We start from the raw sequence: 14237 nt of genomic DNA, 5'->3' as shown, positions 1-14237 counted from the left end.
AACAGTGAGATATTTTTGGAAAATGTCCCTATTGTAGACAAGGCCAAAGTGCTTGGGATTCCCTCTTCTCTGACATTAAGCCAGCTTTGCAAAAGACTATCTCCAGCTAAATAGTAATAGCAGCAAAGGTGGAAACTGTCCTCTGACTGATCCTATTAACTTGTGAACTCTCTTCACCTGAGCCCCACTCACCAGAATGTCAAAGCCTATTAAAGTTTGGCAGCCAAAGGAAAATGGGGGGAAAGAGGTGAAAATTACGTGGTACCACAAGAATAAAGTTACCTGGATATTTATATGAATATGATTAAAAAAACAAGTGATCAAAATTAATTTTATAGTTACTAAAACTAAATGTAGGAATTTGTTGTCAAAAAATTGACAAAACACACCATAATTGGGCTCTAATTACACTACAAGAATTGTGTGGCAGCTACATTTTAATAGCTGTTTCAAAGGTTTAAAAAACTGAATTCAATAAATGAGAAAAAGCATCCTCATTAGTACCTCAGGAAGGATTCGTTTAAATGGGCAGAAGCTTCTGCAGGTTCTAGCTGTCCCAAGAAGTTGAGGCATTCTTATATCAAGCCAGCAAGACTGATCATATCAAGGCCCTGGTTCCACAGGTTGGCAAAATGATGACAAATGCCTGGCATTTGCACATGCTGCTTTTTCCGTGGTTGAAAAATCACATTAACCAGATTGTTAAGCCACTATCTGCCCAGCACAAAGGAAGGTGGTGTAGTGCTGTCATCTACTTCATCAACTAAAGGTGAAGAGATAGAAACTGCTCCTTTCCCAGTGGTTATTCTGTGACAATGGATAAAAAAAGAAAGCTACTGAGGGGGCAGAGTTGAATGGATTTTTCCCCTCCCATGCCAAAGTGTATGCTGCAGGACAGTAACACATCAATGGTTTCAGCTATATATAGTTTCTATCGCTCTTTACTAGAACTCTGGGTACAGCATCACAGGATTTAAATGGACAAAAGTTCAAATCCTATTGCTCCGAGAATTTAAAAAAAAAAACAACATACTAAAACATTTATCGATACAATACACACTGTATTCTATGGTAAAGAATAGTCTGTCCTGCCAATCCACAGTCAATACAATATTTAAAGAAAAGATAAAAGATTTATACCTGTTGCAGAGTAATTAACTCACTGAGTTTTTCCTTTAATCTCTGGCATCTGATTTCTCCCTGACTAACCCTGCCTTTAGCTACCAAGGACTACTTTTATCGTTCATTTTTAAAATATACATTTTTGTTTGATCAGAATGATAGGGTATTTTTATACTTGATGCATAGATTTTTAAGGACTCTGCCTTCAGCATACAACTTAAAACACATAATAGTCAATGTACTTATAGAAACAGTAGAATTGCCAGACCAGATCATGTAGTCCAATATCATTTTTCCAGCAGCCACCTGTATATATGCTTCATAAGAAGGTGCAAGTTTGCAGATGACACTAAGCTGGGAGGAGTGGTAGATACGCCGGAGGGTAGTGTTAGAATACAGAGGGACCTAGACAAATGAGAGGATTGAGCCAAAAGAAATCTGATGAGGTTCAACAAGGACAAGCGCAGAGTCCTGCACTTATGACGGAAGAATCCCATGCACTGCTACAGACTAGGGACCGAATGGCTAGGCAGCAGTTCTGCAGAAAAGGACCTAGGGGTTACAATAGACGAGAAGCTGGATATAAGTCAACAGTGTGCCCTTGTTGCCAAGAAAGCTAACGGCATTTTGGGCTGTATAAGTAGGGGCATAGCCAGGAGATTGAGGGACGAGATCATTCCCCTCTATTTGACATTGGTGAGGCCTCATCTGGAGTACTGTGTCCAGTTTTGGGCCTCACATTACAAGAAGGATGTGGAAAAATTGGAAAGAGTCCAGTGAAGGACAACAAAAATGAAAAGGGGGCTGGAGCACGACTTATGAGGAGAGACTGAAGGAACTGGGATTGTTTAGTCTGCAGAAGAGAAGAATGAGGGGGGATTTGATAGCTGCTTTCAACTACCTGAAAGGGGGTTCCAAAGAGGATGGATCTAGACTGTTCTCAGTGGTACCAGAAGACAGAACAAGAAGTAACGGTCTCAAGTTGCAGTGGGGGAGGTTTAGGTTGGATATTAGGAAAATCTTTTTCAGTCGGAGGCTGGTGAAGCACTGGAATGGGTTACCTAGAGAGGTGGTGGAATTTTCTTCCTTGGAGGTTTTTAAGGTCAGGCTTGACAAAGCTATGGTTCGGATGATTTAGTTGGGGATTGGTCCTGCTTTGAGCAGGGGATTGGACTAGATGACCTCCTAAGGTCCCTTCCAACCCTGATATTCTATGATAGGCAACTAGAGAATAGTCTCACTGAAAGGGAAGTTTCTTCCTGATCACAGCTAGTTAATGCTTGGTTTGTGTCCTGAAGTTGAGGCTGTTTAGCCTTTATCCATTTTCTTATCTTTCATTACTGTGATAATTGTTCATATACAATTTTACATGAGGTAAGGATCTGTAAAAAGAATGACATTGCTGGGTTTCCTACCCCTTAATTCACCAATCTCCAATTTACTTCTAGGTATTATTTTTTTATGGTTGTTTTTCAGCTAGGTCCTTACAAATTGCTTTAAGGCCAAGTGTTTCTCTTTTTAGCTTGTGTTTGCTTTAGATAGAAGACTGAGGGCTTGTCTAATATACAGACATTATGGCAGCACAGCTACAGTGCTGCACCTGTGCCACTGTAGCGCCATCATGTAGATGCTTGCTACAGTGACAAAAGGGTTTTTTCCATCACTGTTGTTAATCCATCCTCTCTGCCACCACCTAATCTGTCTACATCTGAATTGTTAATTGCATAGAGAGGCTCCTGTTTCCCTATACTTTTACTTCCTCCCACTCTCAGAGGTGAAGCTTACGGGTGGGATCCATCAAGGGACTGACATTGCCAAGCTGAGCAGCAAGGCATCTAACTTCTTGGTGACTAGAAAATCACAGGAATGATACCACAATGCACAAAGCTGAATTAAGTGTTTAGGTTCCCTGTACAATCTATGTGATCCACAAAAGCCAGCTAGTGGCAGGAGCCACTTAAACTAGCTAATGGAGATGCTGGCCAGACAGATGTGTGCTAAGTCTCACCCCTCTCTCAAAGATAGACAGAAATCTGGGCTGCAGAGAGGCCCAGAGCTCTGTTTAGCAATCCGCAAGTAGGATCCCCTCTCCTGGAGTCAGGCAGCTTAAGTACCTAAGCTCTTCCTTGCCTTGCCTTGCCTTGCCTTGAGCCACACAAAGTGGCCAGAGGAGGTGGGGTAGTGCCATCACTGCCACCTTATAACGTTTAGCCCAGTGGTTAGAGTATTCATGGGGGATGTGGGAGACCAAGGTTCAATTCCCCTCTCTCTCGCAGCAGAGGTGAAAGAATTTAAGCAGGGGTCTCCACCAAACTTTAACTACAGAGGGGCTTTAATCACTGCAGTGTTGAATATTCTGATGGGGGCCCCCTCAATATCTCCTGGTGAAGCGATGCCACTTCTAATGAATAATGAAAGACTAAGTGGGCCAGGGGAACTAGACCCAGGGTCTCCTACCTCTCAGGTGGGTACCCTAACCATTGTACCACACAATAATTCCCAGCTCAATGACAATTTAAGCATTTAGCCAAAGTAGAACTACCTAGGGGCCTGAGAGTGTGCGAGAATGATTCTGTAGTTCAGTGTTTGGGGAAAGCACCTAGGAGGTGGGAGACCCCATATCCAATTCTCCTGCACCAATCACTCTTTAATTACTAGAAATTCAACGGGAGATACAGAGGCTTTGGCTACACTTGCAGGTGTGCAGCGCTGGGAGTTACAGCTGTCTTCGTACAGCTGTGTAGGTGAAACGCTGGAGTGTGGCCACATTTGCAGCATTTGCAGCGGTGTTGGGATGGTGCATTATGGGCAGCTATCCCACAGAGTACCTCGTCCCATTTTGGCGCCATGGGTTCTCGGAAGGGGGCGGAGGAGGCGGGTCATTTTGCTTCCTGTCCCAACGCCCCATGATGCATCGCTTCACATCCCAGGAATCCCTGTTTTTCCACCCAAGTTTGGCACCATCTTGACTCTCTCAAAGGTTTCTGTGCAGTGCGATTTCTGTGGAAAATGGAGCCCGAACTGCTGAGGAGTATGCTGACGAGTCTTGCCAGCACATCACGTTTGGCATTTGAGCTATTCCTTAAGATCCAAAGTGATGAGGAGTCTGACAATGACAGCGAGTCGCCTGACGCGTATGACACGAAATTGCTTCTGGCATTCACGGAAATGCTCAGCACCGTGGAACGCCGCTTTTGGGCTCGAAAAACAAGCACTGAGTGGTGGGATCACATCGTCATGGAAGTCCGGGATGACGAGCAGTGGCTGCAGAACTTTCGGATGAGAAAAGCCACTTTCATGGGACTGTGTGCTGAGCTCACCCCCACCCTGCGGCGCAAGGGCACGAGATTGAGAGCTGCCCTGATGGTGGAAAAGCGGGTGGCTATTGCAATCTGGAAGCTGGCAACTCCAGACAGCTACCGATCGGTCGCAAACCAGTTTGGAGTGGGAAAATCGACCGTTGGAATTGTTTTGATGCAAGTTTGCAGGGCTATTAATCGCATCCTGCTAAGAAGAACTGTGACTCTGGGACACGTGCAGGACATTGTGGATGTCTTTTCACAAATGGGTTTCCCTAACTGTGGAGGGGCGATAGATGGGACACATATTCCTATTCTGGCACCACCCACCTACCATCCAAGTACATTAATCGGAAGGGGTATTTCTCTATGATTCTTCAGGCGCTTGTGGGTCACCATGGGTGTTTCATTGACATTAACACAGGCTGGCCTGGAAAGGTGCATGATGCATGCATCTTTTGGAACACTGGCCTGTTCAGGAAGCTGCAGGCAGGGACTTTTTTCCCAGACTGCAAGACCACAGTAGGGGACGTTGAAATGCCCATTGTGATCCTTGGAGACCCCGCTTACCCGTTAATGCCTTGGCTTATGAAACCGTATACAGGGAAGCTTGACAGGAGCAAGGACCGGTTCAACTACAGGCTGAGCCGGTGCCGAATGACTCTGGAGTGTGCTTTTGGCCGTTTAAAAGGGTGCTGGCAATCTCTATATGGGAAGCTAGACTTGGGGGAAAGCAGCATCCCTGCGGTTATATCCGTATTCTGTACCCTCCATAATACTTGTGAAGGGAAGGGTGAAACATTCAGTCAGGAATAGACCTCCAAGGTTCAACGCCTGGAGGCTGAATTTGCACAGCCAGAGAGCAGGGTTACTAGAGAGAGGCCCAGCACAGGGCTTCAAGGATTAGGGATGCCTTGAGGGAGGAATTTGAGACTGAAAACCAACAGTAATGTTTGGTGCCTTGCACGGGAGTGAAGTGCAGTGGTTACAATGTTAGTAGGAATCTGTTTTTCCTAAGCTGATTTGCAGTGCATGTTTCTTTCCTGGGCTAAGGTATCTTTTGACTTTCTGCAATAATAAAGACTGTTTTCAGCACCAAGAATTCATTTATTGAAAAGAAAATAACTTTCTTGACAGACACACAAGATTTTGGGAACCTAAAAGGGCAGGGGGGTGTGGTGGGGAACTGTACAGTCACAGATTTGAATATGTCCTATCTGGAGTGCTGTGCAATGACTGCTGTACTTCAGGATGCCTACACTGCATGGTGATGGGTGTTGAGTGCAGAGGGTAAGGGTCGTAGTTCTCAGGGCTGCTTGGTGAACGTACAGGTGTTGGAGGCAGCTGGTGGTGGTAAGAACCTGGATGCTGGGGAAGGGGGGTTTGAGCTGACATTGGGGCACAAGGGAAAGAGCTTTGGGACAAGGGAGGGGGCCGGCACAGTAGTGATCTGCCTGCATGGCTACGAGCGCCTGGATAGAGTCTGCTTGGCGCGCCAGGATGCTTATCAGCTGCTTTGTGCTTTTCTTCCTGGCCGCTGCATTTCTCTGGCAGATCCTGCTTTCCCTTTCCATCCAGTCCTGCACTTTTTGGATTCTCTCTGGCAGAGTGATCCATAACTGCTTGCAGCAGGTCGTCTTTGCTTTTTTGCAGCTTCTTCTGGAGGATTTGGAGTCTTTGAGCTGTTGATAACACGGGCAGCCGAGAACTCAAGGTTGGTTGTGGAAAGGCAAAAAAGGCAACACTTAACAGAGGCAGCATTGTTTATATCTCAGAGAGTTATTCCCACATAGTGAAGGAGTTTACAGTCTTCACTTTAGCATAATTTTCCCATACCAAAGAGAGCACACATAACCCACAGGATCCCCGAAATGATGAGTAAGGGGGACTGATTGCTTCAGGGCTGTACTGGGGTTTCTACACTCTCCCAACAGTTTCCACAGGAGTTGATCCTGGAAGATATCTCGCTGCTGTGGGTCACCTGGGAAGGGGGAATGATTGCTTCAGGGCTGTACTGGGGTTTCTGTGCATTGGGGAAAGCAAACAGCTGCAAGGGGCACCTACACTGAACACTCTCCCAACATTTTCCACAGAGGTTGATCCTGGAAGATATCTGGCTGCTGCGGGTCAGCTGGGAAGAGCAGGAGGGTCTTCTACAGCAATGCAGATTCCACCCTGGCCCCTATGCAGCTTGCCTGTGTGCAGCAATGGTCCCCTCACCCCTCGCGGCACAGTGGCGCGGACGCGTTAGCCTGACTGGGACAAGGACCACAGTGGCTCTCCCTATAAACTTGCGCAAGCGCATTGCCCACGCTCTGGCTGAAACTTTTGAAGAGATTACCGAGGCCGATTACCACGACGTGATAGAACACATCAGTGGGTTATTCCAAATCTAGGCATGCATGCATGCAGCCCTAACCCTCCCTCCTCTCCCGAAACATTTCCATCCTGAAGATAAAAGCCGCTTACCGGGAACCAGCTCCTTTTCTTGTCCTTCACCAAATACCGGCTGCTGCGACTGGCTGCCTTCCTCCTGGCTTGAGAAGAGCTCCTGGCTGCATGCCTCCTGGGACTCTGGAGTGTCTCCTCCCACTCCAGTACCCTCACTCTGTTCCCTCCTCCCCCCTCTGCTCCTCTCTCTGCCCCCCGCTCTGAAGTGTCCATCGTGGTCCTCGGATTGGTGGTGGGGTCACCCCCAAGTATCGCGTCCAGCTCTTTGTAAAAACAGCAGGTCATGGGGGCAGCGCCAGAGCAGCGGTTTCCCTCACGGGCTTTGCAGTAGGCACTCTGCAGCTCCTTCACTTTAACCTTGCACTGCAGCGCGTCCCGGTCATGGCCCCTTTCCAGCATGGCCCTTGAGATCTGCCCATAGGTATCTTAATTCCTATGGCTGCAGCGCAGCTGGGACTGCACAGCTTCCTCCCCTCAAACACTGATGAGGTCCAGCAACTCGCCATTGCTCCATGCTGGGGCTTGTTTGGCGTGTGGAGGCATGGTCACCTGGAATGACTCACTGATTGGACTCCACACCTGGCTGAGCAAACAGGAAGGGGATTTTTAAAATTCCCAGGGCATTTAAAGGGCGGGTCACCTGAGGCCAGGGCAGTAGAGTTCGAACTGATGAGCAGAATGGCTGAACAGGCATTCTGGGATACCTCCGAATACCTCTGGAGGCCAGTAACAGCGCTTTTGGTGGCCACACTGGTAGAGCAGCGCTGCAGTCGTTATTCCCCAGGCAGAGGTGGAGTACATGCAGTGCTGTAGCCAGGGAGATACAGCGCTATATGTGCCTTGCAAGTGTGGACGGTAAGTTGCAGCGCTGTAAAGCCATCACCAGCACTGTAACTTCCCAGTGTAGCCAAGCCCTGAGGAAGCCTCACATCAGCATATCACATAGCCCAATGGCTAAAGCTCTCTCCTGAGAAGTGGGAGACCCCTATTCAATTTCTCTCTCCCTCTGGCACTCAGGGAGGGGGAGTGAATTGAACCTGGGTCTCCTACATCCCAGGTGAGTTAAAAGGTACAATTCCTCCTCCTCTGGCCAGACTTTGAATGGGAGCCAAACCAGTAGGCAGACTGAGCACACCTACTGGATTGGGCTCCAGCCACAATTTTAGGGGGTTTCCCCTGGTTTGTGAATAGCTTTGGGGATTAAACAGGAAGATGGGGTAGGGGGAAGGGAAGAGATACGTAGTGTGAGGCAGTGCTTGTGCCCAGAGGCTGAAACATAGGCACCTCTGAAATTTAGCCAGCAGGTGCGTCTAGGCACTGAGACGGGTCAGCAGCGATTTTGTGGATCATAGTGGAGTGGGAAAGGGCGGGCAGGGGGATACTTGGTGCTTAAATCTTAGGCTCCTAAGTACATTTGTGGATCCCACTGTTAGTCTTGATTTGTTACATCAGTACACAGATAAAACCTGGAAACACACTTCTTATATTACACTACATACAAATACCAGGGGCAGAGATATAAGAACTGCGTGTTGTCTTTTAGACTAGTGGTGCTCAAACTATTGTACTGGCGACCACATGGCAAGCCTCTGAATGCAACACCCCCTTATAAATCAAAAACATTTTATATAAATATATCTCCATATATTATCTCATAGAACTGGAAGGGACCCTGCAGTCATTGAGCCCAGCCCCCTGCCTTCACTAGCAAGACCAAGTACTGATTTTGCCCTGGATCCCTAAGTAGCCCCCCTCAGTGATTGAACTCACAACCCTGGGTTTACCAGGCTAATGCTTAAACCACTGAGCTATCCCTCCTCCATTGTATTTAACACCATTATAAATGCTGGAGGCAAAGTGGGGTTTGGGGTGATAGCTTGCAACCCCTTATGTTATAACCTCACCACCTTGAGAACCCCTCTTTTAGACATTGTTTGTAGACAGCAGTAAATACATATAGCTATTGTTCTGTTGATACAAAGATTTTTATTTTGCGGGGGGAAGAATGATTTAGGTTACCAAACTGCAACCTCTCAAATATTGGTTTGCTGACATGTATAGTGACTAAAATTCAGAGTAGTGAAAAACTGAATAGCCAATATATGTTCAAAGCAACACTCTGATTAATGGAAGGCCAGGACCTGCAATGTATCACAGATCAACAGTATTTGCTAGCTAAAACAGATATTAATTCATATTCTTCATGAAAAAGAGTTTATGTAAAGTGATTAAGCCTGTACAATCAATCAATTAAAGAAACCTCACATTTTTAAAGATAAAACCTGAGAAATTAACAGTTTCTTTGATTGGGTCTCACAGTGTTTGTTTTCTTTGTTCCTCACACAGTAATTGCTGATTTAAGTATAATTATCCTAGATTCAAATAACGTAGGTAAAGTTACTGATGTAACTCATTCCCTTTGACACAGCTGCTCCAAGCAGTTTCACATTTCTAAGTGTTTCCTAGTGTGTTTAAAATGTCCTTATATGAAATAGCTGTTACTTTTATTAAACCAGTTTATAAAGTAATCTACATTAACAAGACATTTACCAAACCTTTTATTTCGATAACAGTGAAGTAACTTGAATTTAAACAAAAAGTTTATTTTAACTTTAGTTTATTTCAAATAAAGACTTCCTTACACATCCCAACTTTGGCTTACTGTAGAAATCATAGCTCTGGGTTGAAGCTTTCTTATGTTAAGTGATAACACTGCTCCCAGTCAACATTATGTAACACTACATTATAAGAAGGGGAATAGTGATTCATACATGAACAAGGCTACTATAAGAACAGCCAGGATCTCCTGCAGAAAGTATCTTACTGCACTCATTATGAGGCTCAAGATATAATGTGCAACCATGTTCACATCCCACTGCTTCCAACTGTTCTTCATAAAGTTACCAAGGAGTAGGGTGCCAACAGGGAGTGCATTAACACTAGTATATTTGATACAGTTAAGGGAAATAGGGTTGATCTTTCAAGCTAATGTATACTTAACTCCCATTGACAGCATCATATAGTATTCTTTAGATACTATTCAGAACAGGTTGGGTAGATAGGAAAGAAAGAAGATTTTTTACATGGCTTTGGGGCAAGCAGCACAATCAGTTCCTCACAAAATTTACTTTACGAACTATTAAGCTCTCAGATGAAGCAGAGCATGTTCCACAGCATGCAACCCTCACTCATGAGCTGTAAGAAAGACTGGCATTTCAATGCCTCCTTGTACAATAATACTGTACAACCTGCTAATTAGGGCATGGAGGGGGGAGGGGAGCTGGAAGTTTGCCAATATACGCCAAACTGGCCTCAGCCCTTTGGAGATAAAAAGGTACAACAAAGATGTAGAATCAGTTTTGGTGGGCAACGATCCATTACATTTGGAATAGTTTCATCCAAAAACTTCAAAAGGTGAGGGATTTTTATTTTTTTGAGCTATGTGCTTCCAGTTGTACAAGAGTACCCACCTAATTTTGAAAAAAAAAAAGTAGCCCTACATGTTTCTCTGTCAAAACTGAATGATCTTGAAATCAGAATAGTGTACGCAAGTGTTTGACAGCAATTATGGGGCACTTTGTATTGGTACGGCCATTGAGATGTCCAAGTCAGTGCAAGGGATTTACTCTCATTCTCCATTAAAAATCAAGAAGCAGTGTGGCTGAATCCTCTGCACTGCTTTGAAAATGTCAATCTACTTCTGTTTACAATGAAGAAGCACCCTTGCATAGGTATGAGAAGTGCAACATATTTCATCTACATAGTAGAAAAAAACCCATCTTTCTAGCATAAATGCTAAACCAAGTAAAAATGTTAGTCTCAGCTGACTGAACAGTCAGTAGTCTGTTAAAATGGTACATGATTTCAGAACTTTGAGAATTTGAGAGCTACCCCAGAAAATATGTATGCAACATGTAAATCTGTTCATGGGAAGGGAAGGTTTACAATACACACAACCACTGCACAAGGAGAGAAATAGCTATAGCTAGAAGCAAAGTGTTCTGTTACAAACATACGGAACATAATACAAGTATGCCATTGATATTAAGTCTTTAATGAGATACCTGTGATTTATAACATTGTCACGTTTATGAATCTCACCACATTTATAAGAGTTTGATTTTCATGCAGATTGTTCTACTGCTATTGAGAGCGAGATTTGCACATAGAGGCCAACAAGAACACTTCACTGCAACTCAAGGAAGTCAAACACCTTCTCCCTGCAGACTTGTTTTGAGTTCTGTTTATTGAGGTTTAAGAAGTTATCCACGTTTCTATAAATATAGACATTACTGAGTAAGTGACTTTCAATGTCACTAGTGCAGGTACATATATAACCAACATACAAAAGCTCCACTGGAAGCTACTTCAATTTTCAAAAGGACCAGGCTGTCATTTAAAAAAAAAAAAAAAAAAAGCTGTCACTTTCAATTATGAAAAAACTAAAGTGCATTTTTGGTTACCTTATGGACAAACAGCTGCTGGCCATGAAGTTTGATTTTATACAGATATCAATACCTTACATTGATTGACATTCAGCTGTTATCCTCTTAATACATGGCAGTAGATAAGAATGCAGTAACTTTGCTGGTTGAGTGAGTAAGAGGAAATGATTCTTGCATTGTTCTTTTAAGACTGATATTTCTAATGGAAGTTTCAAGATAATCTAACATTCTGTTTTACAGCACCACTAACGTTAATTTTAAAATTCAGGCTCTAGTTTAGCCCTTTTCATTTGCTAATCAAGATGTCTAGACAGCTGCTTGAAGTTCTGTACCAGTAAGAAAAACTATTCTCTCTTCTCATTAGACATACTGTCCTGCCCAGTTAATACTGTTTGCGCACTTTGTAAACAAGAACAGCTTAAAGCATAATTAGAGCAGAACACAGCCCATCTTTAAACTGATGTTTTCCCAGTGTCAAAGTGTTTCAAGTATATAAAGCTTCTTTACTTTCCTAACCACAAGCACTACAAAAACTGTAATAAAAAAGGCTATATAGAAAGTGACCTAGCAGTATAAGTAACAAACCTGGGCATTTCTGTAGATACAAAAAGTGTGCTCTGTTGACTTTAGCTCTCTTTATATTTCATTATGATCAAGTTTTATTGCCTCATCTAAAGAGCCCAGAATGCTGCACTGCTAAAAGCCTTGGGAGACCTAAATCGCTGTATGCATCTCCTTTACTGCAACAAATTAACTTCAGTGTTGATAAGTTACTCTGACACCCCCAAGTTAATTCTTTAACAGCAAACAAGGTTTCTGGAACAAGTCTCCAAATGACATAAGCATATTCTAAATGCATAGCTATTTCTAAGAAGACTACACATTAAATCATGCTACATGTTGGGAAAACTAATCCATGCTCTTTCATGTTGTGTTCTTGTCTAATAAGTCTTATTTCCTCTACCGGTTGCAGAATCTACAGCACTGAAGTTTCAAGTATTAGAACTAAAAGTGATTCAACTTCAAAAGTGCCAAATTAAAAAACATACCACATAGTCTAACTCTCTCATGGAAATCATTACCAAAGAAGATAAAAAACCCCAAGGCTCACAGTCTCGTGATATAATGGATTGCTAATTCCATACACCTTGCTGAAACCAATATTTTTAAAGCTGTATATATTCACCTAAAATACTCAACTTACGAGCATTAGAAGTTTAAAAACACTGAACGCCTTCAATGCAAATTTCTTGTAAAAATGCACCCTCAAATATATGAATACAAACACCAAGCAAAAAAAAAACCTCATTTTATTTGGCTATTTGGATATCCAGGTCACATTTACCCACCCATCTGTTTCCTGATAGCTTTATATTACTTTATAGGGCATCCAAAATAATACAGTGCCAGAAACCTTGGAAAAGCTATTTTCTGTTTTCGCTTTTCAAAAGGTTCTGTGTCTGCACAACTTCCACAAGGCAAGGTTGTGCAACCAATTGTTCAACATAACTAAACTTTAACAGCATCCAAGCAAGCAGGTCAGGCTTTGGAAGCTGTTATGTCAAATTCTGACCATGGAACTACTCTAAGATAGAAGTGTGGAAACAGAACTCATCTCTTCTTTTTCTGCTGTCTCAACATTTTTCTTCGCTTAATTATCATATCATGTAGTTTTTCAAGTCCCTCTTTGAGTCCATCCCCTATGATCGCACAGGTAGGTTGCAGATGCCAGGGAGTAGAAGAGCTCAGCTCGCTCATTGCTAACATCTTCTCGATTTCTGAGAGAGAGAGGGAATTCCTCAGGTCCTGTTTGTTAGCCACTATAAGGACAGGCACGCCTTGATTTTCAGATATCCTAGTAATTTTATGAAGTTCTGTCTTGGCTTCCTCCATCCTTTCGATGTCGACAGAGTCCACCACAAACACGATGCCATCCGTGCACCTGGTGTAGGACTTCCACAGGGGCCTCAGCTTCTCCTGGCCTCCCACGTCCCAGAAGTGGAAGGTGACCGTTTTCGAGCTGCCCAGCGTCACTTTGATCTTCTCCGTGTTAAAGCCCTTGGTTGGCACAGTGTTGACGAACTCGTTGAACTGCAGCCTGTACAGCACGGTGGTCTTGCCCGCCGAGTCGAGCCCCAGGATCACGATGTGGAAGCACTGGAAGGAGGGCAGGCTGGAGAGGATCGGCGTCTGGTCTGAGAGCCCATTCCCCATCGCCGGCGGCGGGGGGACAGCGAGCCGCCGCCGACACAGGCACAGCCGGGCTCCCTTCGGCCGCCGCGCCGAGCTCAGACCCTGCCAGCGACAAGAGAGGCGTTAGCCCCGGTGACGGACCGACCGCCCCGCCCCAGGCTGAGGGGAGCCGGGACCTAGATCCGCGCTCAGCCCCACCACACGCCCCGCGCACGTACCCCGGGTAGCGAAGCCCGCACCTCACGCCACTGGCGGCCCCATGCCCCTGCCCGAGCGCCCAGCACCGCAGCAACTCCCGACTCGCTGCAACGCCGCCTCTTCAGCGTCTGCCGGAGTCCGAGGCAGCGCCCGCTCCTGCCGGCACTGACCGAACCCCGCCCCCTGCCCGCAGCGCGCCGCTCATTGGCCGCTGGGACCTGCGGGGTAATGAATAAAGAGAGGGCCGCCTCCCATTGGCGCAAGCATCCGCCACTCACCAGGGGTCTCCCCGGCGCGTTCCCGTCCTGCCGGGTTTACACACGAGGGTGTGGAGCGGGGGCAGAACGTTGTGCCCTCAAGGCAGGGCGCTCAGTGCGCACTACATCCCCCAGTCCGTGGCCGCGGAGCTCCAACGTAGCCACGCCCCCCAACCTGCCCTCCTCATGGGCGGTGGATGGAGCAACACCGCTCCCTGCTGCGTAGCCCGCCACATGCCCCAGCAGGAGGCGCCCCGCCCGCGCCCCAAGAG

At 45.4% G+C, this 14237-nt stretch overlaps 1 protein-coding gene across 2 annotated transcripts; it reads right to left on the bottom strand.

Moving 5' to 3' along the window:
• Window positions 1-10905: 10905 nt before the first annotated feature.
• Window positions 10906-13847, bottom strand: ARL4A (ADP ribosylation factor like GTPase 4A). 2 transcript variants are annotated; one of them, XM_050938758.1, is made up of 2 exons: window positions 13729-13847; window positions 10906-13612 (listed from the first exon to the last, which is right to left on the bottom strand). In XM_050938758.1, exon 2 carries the CDS (start codon window positions 13529-13531, stop codon window positions 12929-12931), a length of 603 nt encoding a protein of 200 aa, XP_050794715.1. In that variant the 5' UTR covers window positions 13532-13612; window positions 13729-13847; the 3' UTR covers window positions 10906-12928. The 2 variants fall into 2 exon arrangements, with proteins under 2 accessions (XP_050794715.1, XP_050794717.1); XM_050938760.1 differs by having other exon boundaries at window positions 13750-13847.
• Window positions 13848-14237: the final 390 nt, after the last annotated feature.

Source organism: Gopherus flavomarginatus, chromosome 2 (assembly GCF_025201925.1).
Source record: "Gopherus flavomarginatus isolate rGopFla2 chromosome 2, rGopFla2.mat.asm, whole genome shotgun sequence".
NCBI classification, from domain to species: domain Eukaryota; kingdom Metazoa; phylum Chordata; order Testudines; family Testudinidae; genus Gopherus; species Gopherus flavomarginatus.
This window is presented reverse-complemented; position numbering and strand designations above follow the sequence as displayed.